At 41.3% G+C, this 21,871-nt stretch overlaps 1 protein-coding gene across 1 annotated transcript in view; it reads right to left on the reverse strand.

Annotated features, from left to right (window-relative positions):
- The window catches only part of LOC109474402 (von Willebrand factor A domain-containing protein 5A-like), a 25,676-nt gene extending 7,034 nt beyond the window's left edge, over positions 1 to 18,642 (reverse strand). Inside the window, exons 1-13 of the mRNA XM_019774702.1 lie at positions 18,481 to 18,642; positions 18,384 to 18,442; positions 17,641 to 17,703; positions 15,818 to 16,020; positions 14,205 to 14,430; positions 8,719 to 8,891; positions 8,047 to 8,152; positions 6,724 to 6,955; positions 6,070 to 6,214; positions 5,427 to 5,506; positions 2,742 to 2,856; positions 1,166 to 1,324; positions 496 to 622 (exon numbers count right to left, since the gene is read on the reverse strand). Of these exons, the coding sequence (XP_019630261.1) occupies positions 496 to 622; positions 1,166 to 1,324; positions 2,742 to 2,856; positions 5,427 to 5,506; positions 6,070 to 6,214; positions 6,724 to 6,955; positions 8,047 to 8,152; positions 8,719 to 8,891; positions 14,205 to 14,430; positions 15,818 to 16,020; positions 17,641 to 17,677 (1,603 nt within the window). The 5' untranslated portion in view covers positions 17,678 to 17,703; positions 18,384 to 18,442; positions 18,481 to 18,642. The remainder of the gene's footprint in view (positions 1 to 495; positions 623 to 1,165; positions 1,325 to 2,741; positions 2,857 to 5,426; positions 5,507 to 6,069; positions 6,215 to 6,723; positions 6,956 to 8,046; positions 8,153 to 8,718; positions 8,892 to 14,204; positions 14,431 to 15,817; positions 16,021 to 17,640; positions 17,704 to 18,383; positions 18,443 to 18,480) is intronic.
- Positions 18,643 to 21,871: the final 3,229 nt, after the last annotated feature.

Consider the following 21,871-nt stretch of genomic DNA (forward strand, 5'->3'; position numbering starts at 1 on the left):
CTGTACCTAAACAATTTCACACCAATTTTATGCCTATTTGTGACCTCAAATCGGTCCCTGTGTAAGGACAGTGTGTTCATGAAAACAAAAACATCTTTAGTTTTGCCTATATTTCATCTGAGCATTCACCATAAACAAAGAATAAACCTTAACTATCAAGTTTATTAATGTTTTTTTGTTATTGAAGGAGTTCAGAAGAGCATATAAATTGGTCGAATTGTTCAGGTACAGGTTCAGGTCCGGACCTGTACCTAAACCTGTGTACCTGTACCTGTACCTGTACCTAAAATTTGTTTAGGTACACAGCTCTACATATCATACCACACCATGTTAGATCATTTCTTCAACTGTACATTTCATAATGAAGGAAATTGTTTTCTTGCCAAAACTTTTTCTCATTCGCACACTCGCATTAGTTTGGGGTTCCCAGAGGTTGTCATCCATACCTTTCACCAGAGTCTTGGCTGCCAGCCGGTGTAACTGTTTAGGATCAGGGCTGTCCTCTGCACTCGGCATGTCCTGGTCCTGTGGCTGTAAGGTCGGGTTCAGGGTGTGTGTGATCTCCTCCTGAAGGACCCTGACCACTCAGGGTGACCGACCCTTCTGTACCAGCCACCGGCAGCTACATGTAGGAAAAGGAAACTTTAGTCTTAGGTCGTGCTGTGTTCAAATTGTACCTAAACCCACATTCAGGTCCATGTCTAAAGGTTTTAAGTTTCACTCACTCACTCACTCACTCACTCACTCACTCACTCACTCACTCACTCACTCACTCACTCACTCACTCACTCACTCACTCACTGAGTCACGCACTGAGTCACTCAATCACTCAGTCACTCACTCAGTCACTCACACACACACTCAGTCACTCAGTCACTCACTCACTCAGTCACTCACTCACTAACTCACTCACTCAGTCACTAACTCACTCAGTCAGTCACTCACTCAGTCACTCAGTCACTCTCTCACTCAGTAACTCTCACTCAGTCACTAAATCACTCAGTCACTATGCTATGCCCAGGTGTCTATTGTTGTAGGTGGACCACACAAAAGGCAAGGATCAGGGCGTTCTGCTAGGGTCATTCTGCTTACTGGAACTAGCATTACATGTACAGTGTATCACCTGGCTGAGAATGTCCTGTAAGATAGTGAAATGCGTTCCCACCTGTCCCTGTAGCTGTGCATACATGATGAAGCGGTCCCCACTGAAGATAGGTGGGGGTGTGGAGGGGATGGGCACAGCTGTCACCCCATCAGGCAGCTGCCAGGTCAAGCCCACACCTGTCACTGTCGGCTGAAGGGCACAGCTGAGCAGCCGCATCACCTGTAGGGTGGGAGCAGGGTCAGGGGTGCCAGAGCATACGATGCAATTTTACGGAATACAGTGCAATCGTATTAGTATACAGTGCAATTTTACGGAATACAGTGCTATTTTACTAATGACGTTGAATCACGTGACTAATAGACCCGTTTTTCCGGGTATGCCGCTGACGTAGCGTACTCAAGCATTTCTGTGTTTGTCAAGCGATCTTTGACCGTTCTCGTAGATAGACCTTTAGTCAAATCACTACATACTACACACAGGGCATGTTACTGCACAGGGATCATTTCGAATTCCCTCGAAAAAGACAAAAATATGTGAGTCTAGCGGCGTCCGCCATCTTGAAGCTGAAGAGAAAGGGTTCAAGTCACGTGATTCAATGTCATTAGTAAAATTGCACTGTATTCCGTAAAATTGCACTGTACACTAATTAATACGATTGCACTGTATTCCCTAAAATTGCACTGTACACTAATTAATACGATTGCACTGTATTCCGTAAAATTGCACTGTACACTAATTAATACGATTGCACTGTATTCCGTAAAATTGCACTGTATACTCTGGCACCCCTGAGGGTTGGGACATGATAGCAGCATATTTACTGTATGTTTTACTTTAGCAGTCTCTCATGATCAGGAACTCTGAGGGGATCAGGGCTAGAACAAACAGACTGTATAATTTCTTCTTACATTGCTCAATCCGTCTATACAAGTCAAATGAAGGCTTAGTGTTTCTATGTATTATGTATTTAAGTTAGGTGTTTGTGTTGTTTGCATTGTACTTTTGCTAATTGCTTTGTGTTTACTATTTGTTAGGTCAACGCAATTCAGCTGTATTATGTACTGCTGCTACATTGATTTTTATGATTAAAAGTTGAAAGTTGAGCAGTTACATGCTAAAGCTAAAGAGTTAAAGCTAAAAGCCTGTCAGAAGAACATACTGTGCCTGCACAAAACCTAAACATATTTTAGGGTTTCTGTTTTGTAGGTTGCAGACAATATCTTTTTCAACACAGCAAATGAAAACTACAGACAGAATGTCGTTCTTGAATATGTGAGATACAAGCTGAAATGAGGTATTCTGTCAAAGTGTCAATTTAAAAAAAAGTTCAAACCCCGGCTGGGTCATACCAACGACTTTCTCTGCTTTATAATTAGCTGCACTCAGCACATATGAGAGGGAGTGTGGGAAGGTCAAACACACAGCACTACTGTGTGTCGCCCAAGGGCTACGGAAATATGGACATGGACACAATCCCTATGCTCTGCATAGAGCACGGGAGACCTAAAAAATAGTACATTCCTTTTAGCAGATTTGATGTGGGCGCTTCTACATTGTAAAATGTAGGTCATGTGCTGAGGTTTGACCGACAGTGTGATATGTTCCGAGATTGATAGATTATACTATATTTCGGTACCTTTGCCTGCAGTCTGTCTGTTCCTGACACAAACTCGGCCTTGCCTCGCCCTGCTCTGGCCACTCCCTTGACCAGTGCGGTGGACGCACCCTCACCGATCCCCACAGAGAAGCACCTGTCAGAACATGGTCAGTCATTGTGAGATTGGATTGTTGCAGGGTGGGAGCCAGCATGGAATTTTTCTTTGTCATCACGGCTTTGTTTGACATAAGGCCACAAAAGAAAACAGTAAACTAGAAAGGCCAACATTTGCTTCGGAGCAAATGTAATATTTCACTCCATCTCCCTCCCCATACAAAAATAGAAGATTCTGAATAAATCATACTGCAATCATACAAGGACAAGCTTTTTGAATCTCGACAGATATTTACAAAAATGGCACTTGGCCATTATCTCCCTTTTTTTTACAAAGATACAACGACAAGCACTTTAAATCTCGACAGCTTTACTTTACACTTATCTCAATTTCAAAGTTACATATTGCAGGTATCTAAATACTACTAAATGACGAAATTGCAACTACTACTAACGGTAGCAAAATTTTCACGGTCTGAGAAACATGGACATGTTCACGGAACTATATATTCACGGTGGTGACAGTTGCAGGAAAAAGAAAGTCCAGGAATTATTTCCTAACTGTAAAGATAAGTTCACGGTACAGAGGTGACAGTGAAAACCGTGAACATTGACCTCCTGCTTGCGTTACGTTGCGGTACAGTGAAAAAAAAATCGGGAATTACAGTAATCAATTTACAGAGTATGTTTGCTTAGTTTCCAGATGTTTTGTATGAATGTCGTAAACTTAGTTTTAAATTAACGAAAACCGATGCGCGCACAGATGCCATCCATACAATCAAATCAACATGGCCTTATTAACAATCACATAAACTATGAAGCCATACATTGAATAAGCTATACATATAATATGATTATCATAACCTTTATTTTTAAAATCATGCCAGTGAGCTAATTGCATGTACAGAGTGAAAGAAAGTAAAGTAAAGTAAAGCAGTAGAATTTCTGTACTAAGCTATGATAGTACTCCATATGATTCGTCCTCATCGTCATCATTCAATGTGGTCTATCTCTTGCTACTAGTGACTGGTAATACCTCTGTAGATTCTTCACACTGGCAGAGTACCGTACTCATTCTCTCTTGTCAGCTCCATACTTTTGTGACAACATCAAAGTGATTTTGGTTTGTATGTTGGAAAAATACAAAAGACTAACATTCTAAGTTATTGACATTCTTGAGTAAGAACAATCAGTTTTTGAATGTTAAAAGCAAAACAACGAAAATCAAAAAAAAAATGTTGAAATTGTTAAAATGCAGGATTGTTAAAATTGTTAAAACTGATAAAATTGTTAAAACTGATAAAATTGTTAAAAATGATAAAATTGTTTAAAATGTTAATATCCGATGCACTGGGGTTCGAACTCACAATTTCTGGGATTGCCGTCTGGCGCGTTACCAACCGAGCTAACTCGTTGCGATACACATCACTCACTGCATTGTATGTCATATAAAGTAAACAGCATGGCGGTATCGATCGCCTCAAGCCACCAAGACTTTCAACTATTAACTACGGGGTTTCCTTCTTTATCAGGTTTGCTTTTGAACCACCTTGATGTTACTTAACTATCAACCCGGCTAGCAGAAGCCGCCGGCTCCTTTGATATTACAGCCGCTCCCTGTCCAATCTTGTTTACACGCCGGGCGCAGGTCATTGACCTCCAACTTGCGTTGTTCCAACAGAGAAGAGCAAAANAAAAAAAAAACGACCTAGGGGTATTTACCCACTCTACCTTTATACGAAATTCCAGGTCGTTTGGCCCAAAAATGAAGGAATTGAATCAATTTAAAGAAATGGCAGGAGGAGAAGAAGAAGAAGAAGGAGGAGAATCATCAGTAAAAACAGTATTTCCCTCCATACTTAAGTATGGAGTGAAATAAAAAAATCTCATTATAATGATAAGATTAAAAATCATACTGTACTAGACATTGTGGATTGGAACCAAATTTTATAACTTATGGGCACAAACTTAAAGCAGATATTGGGCAGGCGTCACAATTGCGTTGCACAGTAGAGGCCCCAAAATTGGAACATGATTGTAGTGCCTACTAGTTAATATCTTTGAAAATTCCTTTTTGGCGACGTCTCAGGGAGGAGCATAATGGTACAGTATTGTGTGTGATCTGCAAGAATTCTAGTAATTCTCTAGGAATTTTGTCCACAGGAATGGAATGTCCACAGGCATTTCTCTGACCTACATCTATGCCCACATTCCTGGAAACCTTGGGAAGACATGTATGTCTGCCCCGGATGGCTTCTTTCTGTGACCCCGGGGCTCGTTCACTCAGGGGAGGAGTGCACTGTATCTGTCTAGACTTAACAGCTTCCTCAAAATCATGAAATGATGGCAGTGCCATGCAAACAATAACCCTAAAAGCAACCACCGTCGCCATGCCAATGTATGTTTTCATTGCTAGTCTTGTTGAGATTGAAATGTGAGAAAGTAATTTTCATGAGGACTTGTTTCAGTGTATTTAACCATAGGTTCCTATGGCCATGGCTAAAGGTAATTGTACTCAGTCTACCCTAACATCATACACATGGTGTGCGTACACACACACACACACACACACACACACACACACACACGAGTACACACACACACTCTCACCTCGCAGAGTCGGCATGCTTCGCCACCTCCCTTACACATGCTTGTGTGTCCCATACTTCTCCATCAGTCAACAGGAACAGCTGTATTAAAAAAAAGCACACCACTACAGATCGATTATGCTACAACATAGGATTAAATATGACATGGGGATCATTTCTATGAGGAGCTACAAGGTACAAAATGTAATGTAAACACAAAATGTAAGTTTAGATTTAGTATGTAAAATACATTTTGTAAGATGATCAAAGTTTTTAAAATTTTTTGATAGTGTGCATCTTTTTTTCTGCCAAATTGAAAAGTTGCTTTCCAGGGGTCAGCCTACATGTAATTACTGTAGCTGGCAGTCCCCCAAAATACAGTTGTGTAAAAAAGGGCTCATTTGCAAAAACTTGATACTGTAAAACACTTAATATAATTGCAGAAGTTTTATATTCAGTTTGGCAGTTTTTGTGGTCACTTCTGTACCGCAAATTTATTATCATTTCATTATTATTATTTACATGTATACAGTACTGCAAACAAACAATTTGCCGACTTTCTTTCTTCTGCGGTGACGAACATATAGTTCATGACGTCCATTTTTCTCAAACCGTGAAATTTTGCTACTGTGAATATAAAGTGATTGACAGTGTATTTTCCCCACCTGTCTAGGATGCCCTTCTATCGCAGGTTGTTTGTACACAAACTGTAGCGGTTGGAGGATCTCAGTTCCTCCCAAGTCTGCCTCCATCTCTTTCAGGGCCTTGCAGGCTGTTTTCAGGCTCTTGTTGTCGTACTGTTTACTGTTGCTGTAGTGCATCACACACAGTCCACATCAATATATTAATAACTAACGGTATTGCCTTTTGTACTAGCTAGTTGTTTCTGTGTCACCCCTGGTGCCAATTACTAGTACATGGTAATCATCTCTGAATGCAATATTTTTGGCGACGTCTCAGGGAGGAGCCTAATGGTACAGTATGGTGTGCAGTTTGCAAGAATTCTAGGAGTAGTACAGGCATTTTGTGTACAGGGATGGAATGTCCACAGGCATGCCCCTGATGACCCACGTCTATCCCCACATTTCCGGAAACCTTTGGGAAGACCTCTCTTCCCCAGATGCCCTACCTTCTGTGACCCCGGGCTCGTTCACTATACACTTGTTTTCAACAATGTTATTTTCATCTGTTAGGGCCAAAATATGAGCATTTTGGGGTTGACTCCAAACCTGATGATCATGAATTACCATTTTATTATTTGCATATCAGCAAAAAAAAAAAGAAGCAGGCAATTCCAAAATTGATGTGGCCTAACTTACTTGAATAAGGTCTTGTACGAGCTCCCAAATCCGACAATGTTGAAGTAACAACCAACAGGAAGGCTCTTAAGAAACAGAAGCAGGGTTTCTCGTGCGTTCTTGATCTTGGAGCCGCTCATGCTCCCGGAGCGGTCCAGGATGAAGATGAACTCTCCGCAGGTGGTGACCAGGTCATCGCGGGAAAGGTCGGGTACAAAGGTCAGCATGACCGTGTGCTCAGCCATGAAGCCTTCTGTAACAGGGAGAAAATTTGGACATTATATATATATTAAACTGTATATCACTTAATCAGGGCTTGAAATACCCATGTGCACTTAAATATATTTAAATGTGCAGTTTTGCACCAAGAGCTGGAGGGGTTGCAGGCAAAGAAGCAAAAATTACTTGGGATTTGGCACTCTCTGAGCCCTAAGGACAGACAACACAATAATGTCTTAAGCTCCTGTTCAGAAACAACAGGAGCTCCTTGACTAACTTGCATCATCCTTGTCTTGATTTAATTTTTTGGACTTTCAAATTTTGGACTTTATTTGCATATAAATCAAACTAAGTTCTCAGGTTATAAACCTGCTTTTCTCCTGCAGGTACATGTACTTTGGATGCTACCTGAAATGTCTGACCGTTTTCAAAATCATATCCAGTGGCTTGAGTAACTGTTTTATTTTTTGGCATATACTATTGCCTTGATGTCTAACCTTCAATGACATAATTTGCACATAAATATGTCAAATTGCACCTAAAATTTTTGCAAATGTGCAATTTTGCACATACATGTACCTGAAAAAAAAAGGAATTCGAGCCCTGTTTTCTTAATACGGTACTTTCACATTCACGGTTTTTGCGGTTACTTCTGTACTGTTCTGACTCTCTTTCTTCTGGTCCTAAAGCTTCCATCACCGTGAACATATTATAATAGTTCCACGAACATGTCCGTTTTTCTCGTGATGACGTCACATTTGACTCACTCCTGACATCATCACGCTTCTCACTACCAGAGTCGGCTGAGCGCGTGGATCAGACATCGGATGAAGGTTGATGACCGAAAATGTACTGTGAGTCTTTCTTTGTGTTGGGAATAAGACCGTGACTTTATGTTAGAAATGCTTATTTCAAACAGTTTCGCTTGGAAAAATGTTTCCGATGTGCAAAACGTTTCCAGTCTAAAGGGGGAAAAATGGTATTTTTATGTGTGGGTTTTTGAAACCACCTCCACCGTGGGTTTTGAGGGGTTTCGAGTGGTAAACCCTTTCTAGTCTAAAGTGAGCCTAAGGATGAAACTTTGAATTCTACCAAAAAAAAAAACAGATACAGTATTCAAAATACCTGTTCCTTGTCCCAGCTCAGTTACAGCAAATGGTCTGTGTTTGTCCTTATAGTGGACGTAGAGCTCCACATCCGAGTCAAACTTGTGGTCATCCTTCAGAGTCACCTGATTTTCAGGTCAAACAAAAGACATAAGCACATTTAGAGTATGGTATGGCTCTTCAAGCAGAGGTTTGGGTTTGGGGTTATTTTAGCGTGTTTTTAGGCTTATTTCTATCGGGGTTTCTCTTTTGCACTGGATTTTTTTCCCCACCAAACCCAGGGGTGAAAAAATTCCAGTTCAAAAGAGAAACCCTGATAACAAAAGCCTAAAAACACCCCAAAATAACCCCAAACCCAAACCTCTGCTTGGAGAGTATGGTATGGCGAATACATGTAATACACTCATTTTTGACAATCAAATTTTTTCCTATGGAACTGATTTGAGTATGATATTGTTTTCCATCCAAAATTTTTTCCTATGGAATTGATTTGAGTATGATATCGTTTTGCATCCAATATTTTTTGCAATTTACGGCCGCATTATATTTTGGTCTGATGATTTTGCAGCTGCTTTGCATGAATAAGGTGAAAAACTTCATGCGCACAAAGACGTGATCCATATTATCAAATCAACATGGCCTATAAGGCCTAGTAAGGCTAAAAAAAGAGAACAATTTGTTGGCCTCTGACCTGAGCAGAAGTTCCTCCATATGTCACGTCAAGGGAAGACTTCGGGGACTCGATCTTGTCAATGGAGTTTGGAGATGACACATTGACCTTGAGCTTGAGCACGTAAGGAACGTCAGAGGTCAAAACATCAGCGGTCGGCCCAGCCATGTAGGTGTCATCATAGACCCCAGCTCCTGAATCATACATTGTAAATTACCATTATATGAGGCCACACCAATTTAATTTCTTGGTTAACAGATTTTTCTAGAAAAAAAATGGAGCGGGCAGGCGAAAAAAATAGAAATAAAAACAGGCCTAGGCATCCTATCATATATATATATGGCCCAAAATGGTACGTTAGGAGACATGAACTTGAAGTCAACACACCAGGCTGGTTCAAATTTATGATACCAATGCATTGAAAGATAGAATAACTGTAACAACTAGGAAGAACAAGTCTTGTTTTCAACTGTTCATGGCAAAATATGAGCATTTTGCAATTGATTCTGAATTTTTTTTTTGCAAACAAGAAAAAATGAAGCGGACGAATCCGTTAACCAAGAAATTACATGTAGATTAATTTGGCCTAAGTATTATTTACATTGTACATGAAGCCATTAGACCAATCAAATCTTAAGTTTTCAGTTTACTGCCATACCTGTTAAGAGTAGGTTGGGAGATTATGTAACAAATTTATGAGCAGCTGATTAACAGTTCAAAAGGTCAGACACAGAAAATGGGGTAAAAGTCAAAACCCAAAATATTTCCCAGAAGTCTGAAATGTCAGATTTCTTTTTTGTCTTTCATAATACTCGAAATACTGGGTGCATTGTGCACTTTGGTACAACCAAAATTGGAGCTGTGCATCCAATTTTTCTTCTGTGCGTGTACCTCTGCCCCCAAATATTTTAGTCAAGGTTTACATGATTATGTACAGATATCTAACGTATATAAGTATATTCTTGACATCTAAATTTCAGAAAAAACTCTTTATTGAATAACAGTCATATTCATATGGTGCACCGCAATTTTTTTTTAGGCTCTGTGCACCTTTGCACCTACTAAAAGTGAATTTTGAGCCCTGATTTTGGTTTTCTACCTTCTACCATAATTACACCACTAACCTAGCCTCTACCAGGCTTGAGGGCGCGGCAGGAAATAGTAGAAATTGGCAAAATAGAGACATACAGTACAGCTCGCGTCAATGTTTCCATCGTGCCGCGTCAATGCCGCGTTCCCCGCGCGTTACGAACGCGTTCGGCAAATATGCATAAACGCTAACCCGCACGCGGCATAACGCGGTAGAGTTGGCGTATCGCGTAACCATAACGCGTTTCCGATCGCCAGACGAAAGTTAATGAGATGGCGTCAGATTTCATGTTTGTTTTACGGTTTTGCAAGACAATAGCGACTTGTCACCTTGAACAGCGTCATGTAGCATTGTTGGCACCTCTCTCATGTCGTTACAGAGATAGGTACAACTACAACTACAATGTTCAACACAAAATTTAGTGCGTTTATAACGTTTCAAAAGTCAACAGCCGTAAGAGAATGTATCTCACAAAGTGCCGACCGTCGCCAGGCCGACGCACATCGGGCCACGGCCCGCAGCGTTATGCAGCGGACGTGGAGTCTTGACACACAAAACTCTTCAAGAAGCCGCCAAAATTCCCCCAAATTTCCACCTAAACGGATGCTAGGCCAAAATGTCAACGTTTTATAGGGTTTCATCCGACGAAAACATTGTCGAACATTGTCGGCAAAGCGATACCACCACGCCCCCCTCCCCCAACTCACATATAACGCGCAGCCTTCCCTATAGCCGATACGTTGAAAAAACTGTCGTTTTCCAGGGGTATTTTCACACCGAATCTACGATCTTTGCGTACATCGGATAAAAACATATGTTATAGCTTTATTATTCTGACTAATGGTACGGTATCACTTTTTCAAAGTAGCAATCAACGACTACGAAATCTGACCATGCCGATCCGCAGGGGGAGACGTCGTACGGCGGTCCACAAGTCGCCGCCAAGCCGGGCCGCCCGGCGATGATAGCAGCCTCTCTGTAGCAGCGGCAGCCTGATACTTACCGTCCGAATACTTACCGTCCGAATACAGAAGAATTATCCGTAGCTAATTGATAACAGTATTATAGCATATGTTTCTGTTGGAGTCACTTTTTTCGTAATTTTTTTTCTCTCCGTCATGCTATATAATCACATTAACAAGTTACATAAGTTCAAATCAAAGGCGTTCCAAAAACGCCCCTGTTCGAATAAAGAGATATTCTATACTTCTACTGTATGCTTGATGTTATAAAATGATGTAGAATGTGGCATAATTTTTTTTAAATAATACAAAACAAGCTGACTGGGAAACTCCGGACTGGAAAAAACGGCGATCCACTATCCACAAGTAGCAGGTAAGTTGGGCTAATCGGCCGGAAGATAGGACTCAGAAACGCAGGTAAGGAGAACCGTCCACCAAGAACTAGGCGATAGCGAAAGGATATGTTTATAAACTTGTTACATTCGGCGATCGGGAGGATCGAATTACTGAAGGCACCGCCTTTTAACTTTTATGTCTCACCATGCGATACAATCCGTACTTCAAAGAGCAAATCTTGAAAGTCGTTGTACATGTACGTCGGAACGATAATGTTTTGTAAAGCGCCATTTATGATGTACACTGCATATACATATTCTTCAGAACAGAACCAATGAATAAATACAGGCATACATGTGTACTGAAGAATAATGCGACTGCGTCCAGTGGCAGTGCGTATTTGGGAACTGATTTAAGTAACTTCGTTCTCAAGTTCGATATACATCAAACCAAAAGTAGCACATGGACAAATAAAATCTGCAACTACTTTCTTTGTACAAGTAAAGAATTGTAAAGATGTAATGTAAAGAACTTTGTCTTATTCGCTAGCGAGTCAGAAGTTTTCTGTCTGCAAGACACTGGAATAATTGCACACAAACTAAACAAGGTAAGATTTCAGACAAAGGGAAGACTTGATTATATATTATAGCAGTCAAGAAGAGCTGGAAGGAAGCCTTGAGGCTGGCTGCTGACAGGGAAAGCTGGGCTACATTGACTGCCTCTTGCGTTACGAGACGCGGGAGCCCGCTATGAGGACGGAGAACCCGAGTCCACTAATAACACAATACTGAATAATGCTGGGGTCATATTTCCTGGATCACATTTCCAAACCGGGGGCCGGTATCGATGTTACATACACATGTGTAGGTCCTGTTCCCATCCAAACCTTCTCTTCTAAAGGTCGACATCACCTGTAATAAAAAAAATAAATAATTTTTCTCTGATTACTATGAAGAGCTGATGTATTTTGCATACATGTACATTTAATTCTGTTAATAAGTAATACTGACAAAACAATATACTGGCACACAAAACAATCAGCTTATTCGATCATAAAATTTGTAGCTGATTACCGTATAGTTCGTTGAAGTAATCAAGAAAAAACGGTCGTGTGCTAAGCGATTGTTGGTAACTCGTTTATACTATTTTAGCGGGAAACTTTTCATCTTCGGCTGTTCTACGTCCGCGGGCCACAGCCGGCTCGCAAGACATTACCACCGCAACGAAAGGTAAGGCAAGTGCAGCGAAACGTACAGCTTTGGAGAGTGTCGGCGATCAAGTAAGCAATGGTAAAAGATATTTGGAGACAATTTGAAGACAATATTACAATGTTGGTTTTATCGGTGGCGGGGGGGCATTTAAATGTTAACGCAGTACGTGGCTTTGTTGTTCTTTACGAAAGGCGCCGACAGTTCTAAGCTGATTGGCAACAATCATTGAGGCGGGGAAGTATTTAAAATTTGACACCGAAACCAAAGCAACAACAAAAGGCTTCTGTACCCCCACTTGCGATTCTGAACGTGAGAGAGTGGAAAGGTTTCAAAATATCTCGTACAAAGTAATGCTTATGTCACAAAATCAAAGGAATAAAAATCCCCAGCATTGAAAGATCTGGAAAGCTTCCCGCCGCTGGTTCCCACGATGCGTGGCCAGCACGTGCTCAGCGAGCTAGACAGAGTGGCGTCACGCCTTCCAAGGCAGAGACCGGACCCCGCCCACTGGTCGGGCGGCAGGACGTTTCACAAGAGTAGATTTTAAACTCCGCCCAATCATTGCAACATCCCATGCCGTGTAACGTTACAATCTACACAGCAAGTTTCACGTAGTACAGGCTGGTATAGCCCCGCTACAACATGGCATTTATCAAGATTTTATGAGATTTGTGGTACGTAATGAAACAATTTCTGTCAACCGAACCTTTGTAACAGCATGGATGTCGTCTTTGTCCGTAAGTGCATAAAAACTGACCACGCACACTCACTGGATGTTATGTAGCGGTGGTAATGTCAACTTACGTTTATTTATGTCACGTTACGACGATCAAGAGCGTTCACGGCTTGCATTTCAAATTACCACTCATAAACCCTCTTACAATTGTGTATATACTTACGGGGTCGATGAGTTATTTTCTGCCGGTGTCTTCTGAGATCGGCGCCGGCTGGCTGGCGAACAATCTTGCGCTCGGGACGTGAGTGACCTACATTTCTTACCATGTGTCACTTGACTTTATTTTAACGAAACTTGGTGTCAATATCGACGATACCCAACAGAAAGATGCTCATTTATTGAAGATAACTTTATTTCCACTCTTCAACATTCTTATCTAAACATGCTATGAACGAATCGATGTCGTTCCAAGCTCCACTTGCCGGTGTTCGCTATATTCCTGCGGCGTCGACGGATTTCAGGGAAACCCTCAAATTAAGTACGCACCCCGTCTTTGACGATTTTGAAAAGTTTCAAAACATGAGTGCTTTATTCTGGAATTTATGGTACTATCATTATCAAACGACACGAAACGTTATTTTTTCGCAGGCCTTAACCTGCTATACTTTGTACAAGCGACTCCAGATACGAGTACCCTTGATACCCTTAGTACTACACACCGCGGTATTGCCACAGTAGCCGTGCAGATCTTGTCACAGAAGATCGTAAAATTTTGACGTTGTCTTGAGTCCACGCATTTCCCACCCTGCGTGGGGTTAATCAGTACCCCTCCTACTTCCCTTTAATCTTGCCGCCCCGTGCATATGAATACCTATGAAAACGCGTTATAGTTGAAACCCTGACGCTTGGTAAACGCGTTATAGTTGAAACCCTAACGCGGTCACACCCTTCATTAACGCATGCGGAACGCGGTCTTATCGCGTCAATGCCGCGTTCGCGGTTGTCAGAGTTGGAAACTATAACGCGAGCTGTACTGTAAACATGCCGAGGGAGTTAGTCAGCCAGTTTACAGTTTGCCGGCCCCTCAAGCCTGTGGAATATAGCTATCTTCTATCTTGAGGAGCCGGTAAACTGTAAACTGGCTGACTAACTCCCTCGGCGTGTTTATCTCTCTATTTTGCCAATTTCTACTATTTCCAGCCGCGCCCTCAAGCCTGGTAGAGGCTACTAACCTGTACCGGATGAGTAGCGTGGGTTGAGAACAGCTGGGAGTACAAACTTGAGGGAGCTGTCGGCCTCCACCGGCAGTTCTGACACGTAGCTCAGCCGGATGGTAGCCGACGTTTTGGGCGGCAGATTTCCCACGCTGCACTTGAACACGTCCCCGGCGCGGTCGTCCTCTTCTAAGAGGAAGGCGCCCTCCCCGCTAGCTATGGCGTCGTCATATTCTTCCCGCGCCTGTGTTGAGTCAGAATATTACTAGTAATTTATGACATATGAAACTAGTGCTGTGTACTGGTTCACTGGACTGGTTCCAGACTAAAAATATTCATGTTCTTATGTCCAAAAAGCCCTTACAGTCAAGAACCAATTCCAGACTTACTACAAAAAAGAAAACATATCACAAGCCCCTTTTCTTTCCAAACCACCTAAAACCTTTCATAGATTGCAAAATCTATGCTGCAAAATGAAGAAAACAATTTGCTATCGGGCAAGAGAGAAGAGATCCTGTAGATAGACCTTGTAGTTAGAACTTAGAGAGTACTTGACAATGTGTAGCACAGAAGTATAACACTTGTTGCTTCTATACCAGTACCTAAGGCTATAGTTATAACACAGATGTATTACACTTGTTTCTTCTATACCTGTACCTATAGTTATAGCACAGAAGTATAACACTTGTTCTTCTATACCTGTACCTATAGTTATAACACAGAAGTATAACACTTGTTTCTTCTATACCTGTACCTATAGTTATAACACAGAAGTATAACACTTGTTCTTCTATACCTGTACCTATAGTTATAACACAGAAGTATAACACTTGTTCTTCTATACCTGTACCTATAGTTATAACACAGAAGTATAACACTTGTTTCTTCTATACCTGTACCTATAGTTATCTAACTTAGTGCATTTGGCCCATGTAGGGCGTGAATATGCAATAAAGTTCATTGTCATTGTCAAGTCTCGGTTTTCATGTTACACGTATGTGGCCACAGTTTTGCCCTTACAACAATTTGCAAGGTTGCCAACATATGGAATCTATTTTTGGGGGCGACTTACATGTACACCGGTGGGGGGTATACATGTACCAACCTGTCTGACATGACAAATTAACTGATCATCTATCTATAACCCTCATGAGTCATACACAATGATCCATAGAGCACAGCTTGTCTTTGTACAATTCAAATTACGTTTCGGGACAATTTCGGGGCAATTGGAAAATTCTAAGACCATCCACATCATTACGCGATCCATAAATCATGCTGCAGACTGCCGGCAGCCCATAATACTCTGACAAACATTTTACCTGACCAATCAAGGATTCCAAATATCGGGGAGGGAGGCCTCAAAGATGGTGCCATGCTCATGATCATGTCTTTCCCTACATCTACTAATAAAGTGGACTTCAAGTTGTACAAATTCTGTTGTCATAAACTTAATTCCTGAAAAGCAGGCTGGGACAGTCCATCTTCAGTTCGGGACAATTGAAATTTATGTTCGGGACAATTATGGGACAATAGTAAACAAAGTTAATTTCGAGGCCTGCCGCTGAGCATCTATATGTATTTCTTATCAGGTAGAAAAAATATACTAAATGGTAAATAGCTTTTTTTACCTTCTGTTTTTCTTTGACCTTGCCAATGACCCTGCGACCTTCAATGAGGGCCTCAAACTTGTACACGGCGCTCGACTCGTCCAGCGGAAACACAAAGACTGCCTCGATAGGGTTGTCTTCTTCATTCTGGTACTCCAGAGAAGACGTCACATTGGATACGTATCCAATGATGTCCACTTGGACGTCTATCTCTTTCAGAGGGACTGAAACATATGAGAAAGACGTAGCTTGTATGAAAGTCACAGTGCCTATATACTGTAAATCGCTACATAAATTTGCGGTGGGAAAATCTCACAGTCTAAGAAAAATGGGCATGTTTGTGGAACTGAAACGGAATACAGTGCAATTTGACTAGTGACGTTAGATTCACGTGATTTGGTCCGGTTTTCCGGGATGCCGCCGATGTAGCGTACTCACATATTTCTGTGTTTTTCGAGCAAATTTGGACCGGTCTCGCAGATAGACCTTTAGTCTAATCACTACATACTACATAGGGCATGTTACTGCACAGGGATCATTTCGAATTCGCTCGAATAAGACGGTCAGATATATGTCGGTCAGCGGCGTCCGCCATCTTGAAACGCATTGGAAAAAGTGGGGTCCAAGTCACGTGATTCTGTAAAATTGCACTGTATACTAATACGATTGCAATGTATTCCGTAAACTTGCACTGTATACAAGTAAACTTGCACTTAATTCCGTAAACTTGCACTGAACAATACTCCTAGTAAACTTGCACTGTATTCTGTAAAATTGCACTGTATGCTCTGGAACCCCTGAATGTACGTGTCTGCGCTGATGGCAGGATTAGAAAGTTGGCGAATTATTTGTTTCCCGTAATGATAAATTCAGACCTCAAAAAACACAAAATAATAGTACTGCAAATATCAAGTGATTTACAGTAACTGAGTGCTCTTAATTAGAAACAGCCCACAGGAATGATTGTGACAATGTGACAGACATCTCAGCCATTCCCAAGTATCAAGCTGTGAAAACTAATTAGAAACAATACTGGTATGTCTTCGTTCCATCTGTGGACAACAAAGGAATTTCTTGTGAAATATTACTCAATGTAGAACCGTTATAACAAACATTTTCTCAAAAGAGTTTTGCCCAATTTTAGATGGCAAAAAAATCCACAATGTCTTGGTAGATTTTTCCGTAATCTCCAAGCAGATCATACAGTGACAAGGCAGTACCCATTGGCCAGAGGAGTGTCCATTACAGTAGCCACCGGACACATAACGGGTACATTTGTACATAATGCGTGACCATGATCTCTTCAGTGGTCTCATCATTGCTGTGTACGACAATTTTCCTGGTTCCAAATAGCCTTAGACAGTATACATGTACATTTTTACAAGTTTAGTCTATCCCGTTTCTCTTTGGGAAGGGCCTGCGTGAGGGTCTCACTCTGTATACTCTTTTCCGTAAGGTGTTGATGAGCCTCTTTAATTTCCCGTAATTCGTAGGGAAGTTATTAACCATAATTTATAGTGAGGAGGCGAAAATTTCCCATATTTCTCTTTGGGAAGGGCCTGCGTGAGGGTCTCACTCTGTATACTCTTTTCCGTAATATAAAGCGTTCATTGCGTTAGCCAGTGCATGTCACATAAAGCGTAATCGGCCCTTAAAATTCCCTGTAAATCGTAGTCTGGATTTTTCGTAAGCCGTAACGGACGAAACAGCAACCAGCGGATAATCTGTTGGGTCAATGTCGTACCCAGGATGTATTCTAGTAGATTTCAGCCTCCTATATTGTGTATTCCGGTATATTCTGGTGTTTTCCGGTAAATAGGCTAAGACCAATTTTTAGAACTCACCTGCCTTGGCAGTCTTCAGACACCTCAAGCCATACATCTTGCAATTGTTGACTCTCCAAAAATCTATAAAACAATAGGTTCACAATCAATAATTTGAATCAAATGATTCAAAATGTCAGGAACATAGCATTATAGACATATTGACTATCGACAAATATACTATTGTAGGGTATTGGAAGAGAGAGAGAGAGAGAGAGAGAGAGAGGGTATAATAGAAGAAGGTCCGCACTCTGTAGTTGCCTGCTAGAACTGTGATTCCCAGACACTGTGGTCTGGGTACTTTGTTCATGATAATCAGATACAGATGTGGTGACAGTTATGACAACTTCCTGTCACTGGGGACGGTCTCCTAAAACACATTGCAACACTATAATATTTGAGGCATATTGAATTGGTCATGTAAGACTCTAAGAGGTAGTGAATATACAGACATAATGGCTGTGGAAAGACTGATGATTAAGATGTTACACGTCCTCGTTTCAATTTCGCTTCCTTGATCATGGAAGATCATCCTACACGCACCCTCCCCCTATCCCCCTGGCCCACACGCCAGACACCTGGGGTTGGGGCTATATATGTACCCCCCTCCCCCTTTGACAGTGCGTCTCAAAACTCTCACGTCTTACAGGAAAATACTAACGTAAACGTGACTATCTGTGACGTCTTAGAAATAGTAGTAGAAAAAAACACAAAGTTTTTAACAGGAAGTCAGGACAACGTATCAAAACAAAATATGAACTTACGACTTTGACAGTGACTTCTGGGCCGCTAGGGCAGCTACGTGAAGCTAGCTAGGTTCTACCATGGAGGTAGAAAAATCTTTTACCTCCATGGTTCTACCTAGCGCTAGCTGAACAGGAACAGCAACTTAAAGCGTCAGGCTGGGCTGCGAAACATGTGAATAGCATGCAACATCAGCTTTATTTTTGTCTGATGACAGCATAGCATAATTTGCCCAGGCCACACAAAAGGCCACGACACTGCCTAAGTCACGCCCACCAATACGTGTAGCTTTCGTGTATGCAAATTGAGTGGGCGTGTCCTGCAGGTGACACGCACCACATGTGATCTTGTTTATGTTTATACGAACTGCCACCTTGCGATTTTGAGAGTAAACGCAAGTTAATGTTGCGGAGAGAAACGATGGGTTTTGGTTTATCAGGACAAGCATGGGCTTGATGGGCAAGATCACGTCCACCGAGACTCTGGCCTGGCTCTAGGCCTGGGTAGTATACGTTGTAACTCCGGAGGATGGCACCCAGGCTAACGAAGCTCCACGACTCAAGAACTCATATGTACAGTGCCGATTCAATTTTCACGAAAAAGCCAGCATGTGCCGGTGTGACGGAGATCTCGCACCCCCTGATTTTGCACCCCCCCGGGGCGAGATCACTAGCGATCTCGAACCCCCCGGGGCGAAATCGCTAGCAATCTCGCACCCCCCAAGCTAGTGTTTTCGCACCCCCCAAACTAGTGTTTTCGCACCCCCGTTCCGGGGGGTGCGAGATCGCTAGTGATTTCGCTCCGGGGGGTGCGAAATCACTGGGGGTGCGAGATCTCTGTCACACCGGCTTGTCGTATACGTCGCTATGTACTGCGGCAAATTCACAATACCAGCTTTGCATTCCTGTGCCACTGTGGTTTAGTAGCAATTTTATTTTTGGCCGACTTTTTTATCCGCCCGCGCGCACTAGTTTGGGGGTCTTCAGATGATGTCATCCATAAAATTAAGACGGCGTGACCTAACTGTGAAGTTTTCGCTCCATAACGCTCGAAAAAAATCTTTTCTTTCCGCTTGTTTAATTGATTTCAATACGTTAGATCCTATAGATAAATTCAACTGCATTATTCTCAGGGGAGATAACCAATACAGTGTTCAAATAGGAAAATACATTAAAAATGTTTCGATTTTAGAGACCACATATTAGAGAATTGTTAAACCTTTATTGTTACAGCATACATATATATACTCTGTACGTAAGACGACGTTATCCACACATGTATTTAGCTTTGTTAGATCTTTAGTTGTAGAAGACCATGCAAATGTCCCGGTACTTTTTTGTTGTGTCAATAAAGAATCTCATCATATAGCTACCTGCGTTCATAAAAACAAATACAGAACGATAGAAAACTCTGCGCGGTAAGCTACGCACAAAATGTAGGACACCGTTCGACAGGTTTTCTGCAGGACAGCCTCTTAAGGGCAAAGTTCATATCAGTTACGTCATAACACACAACACTACTCATTTCTTCTTCATAAAATTATAAATAATCTTTAAGAAGACGATCCGAGAATCATAATGGGGTGAGTGGCGTTATTATTATCATTTTTCAATATAAGGCTACAAGAACTTTCAAAGATAGTTGATTTGATTTTGTCTAATTCATGGATCTCTCCAAATCATATTACGAATTTCTAATGATGTTCTTCAAAGTGGGCCTTGATCAAAGCACTGACACTCAAATATTAACGGTCACTGCAATTCTTACAGCAAATTTTTGACATCCAAATGTCTATTCATGAAAAGAGAGGGTTTGAAATACAGTTCAACCTCTCTATGTGAAACGAGCCTGCCACATATATTCGGGATATGAGTCCTCGACCTACATATGCAATGTAGCATATATAATTGTCTCAGTATATGGATAAAATGTACCATTTCCTGCTGTACATCTGTATTAGCGTATATTTATCATTGAAGAAATGTATAGATAAGACTTCTGGTTATCCGATTTATGTACGTTGGCTGGTATGAGTATGGAAATAACTTCAGACTTCTAAGAAATGATCTATAACAAGGATCTTGATAGTCGACGCCGCGGGCACTGGTCTTTCTTCGTTATGCAAAGAAACATTCAGTGTTTGCAAGTGCCTCATTTAAGGTGGATAATACTATATATGTTTTACAGAAAATTCAAAACCGAATATTGTAAAGAAATTAGAATAAATATATATATATATTTCGAACACTGAGACTTCGCGCGCTGATTGATGTCATCCATAAAAATACTTTCTGTGGCCTAACTATATATACATATATAGATCAATACCACTTATATATATATATTTCTTTTTATTTCATTTTTAGCATTGCATACCTTAGACCTAATGTTAGCCTTTTCTTTATTACTATTGTTGTAGTACTCTATAGTACATTGTACTTTGTACATTCATGCATTTATCCCTCGGGGAATGAACATGCAATAAAGTTTCAATATAACATATTCATACAATTTCACGGATCATTTTAGTGATAGTATTCCTACAATGTTGAAAAACAGGACCGTGACAGAATGGCTGTGTTTGAATATCTCTCTGCCCTTAAATTTACAGGTTTCGGGTCTGTCTACTGTTGATGACGCTTTTTCCGATGAACGATGCACAACTAAAACTGACTGTTGATGGTAAGAATCAGCCACGATCATTCCAGAGTTTACACTGTTAAACTTACCATGTGTGCAACCTCCATATAATAAATATTGTACTCATATGAGTACTCTCCAAGCAGAGGTCGGTGGTGGAAGATCGATTGCTTTTTGGCGACGTTTCAGGGAGGAGCCTAATGGTACAGTATTGTGTGCAGTTAGCAAGAATTTTGTCCACAGGAATGGAATGTCCACAGGCATGTCTCTGACCCACATCTATTCCCACATTCCTGGAAACCCTTGGGAAGACCTCTCTGCCCCGGATGTCCCTACTTTCTGTGACTCCGGGGCTCGTTTGAAAACTATATAAACGGGATGTGATTCTTAAATACGCGAATGCGACTTTTTGTCGAAGTATTATGCACAATACGTGAGCTAATTGCACAAATATATTGAAAAGTGAAAATTATAACCAAAATCAATGCCCCTCTAATTTTATGACGGATTTTTTTTGCTGTATGGGTTAATTATGAGGACGTCATTGACTTTATTGACACAACAGCGAATTCGTAAGAATGTCATACTGACTCGACTGTTACTATTGGGGTTGTTCTAGACGCCTGTCTAGTGAGGCCGAAGTACGGCCCTCCCGGTCACGGAAAAGCCCTGCGGCCTCCATGTGTCAACTATGACGTCTTACTACCGGAAGTGACAAGCCTCACCGAGAAACTCCCAGAGTCCCTTGCGGAACTCGGCCTAAGTGACGTGTTAAAAGACCTGGAAGAACTACGAAGCGTCGGTATGAAAAAAACAACAACAACAACATTTCTGTATGGACTAATTTCACACTTCCCATAATGCCAAG

This window comes from Branchiostoma belcheri, unplaced genomic scaffold, assembly GCF_001625305.1.
Source record: "Branchiostoma belcheri isolate BF01 breed outbred unplaced genomic scaffold, Haploidv18h27 scaffold102, whole genome shotgun sequence".
Taxonomy (NCBI): domain Eukaryota; kingdom Metazoa; phylum Chordata; class Leptocardii; order Amphioxiformes; family Branchiostomatidae; genus Branchiostoma; species Branchiostoma belcheri.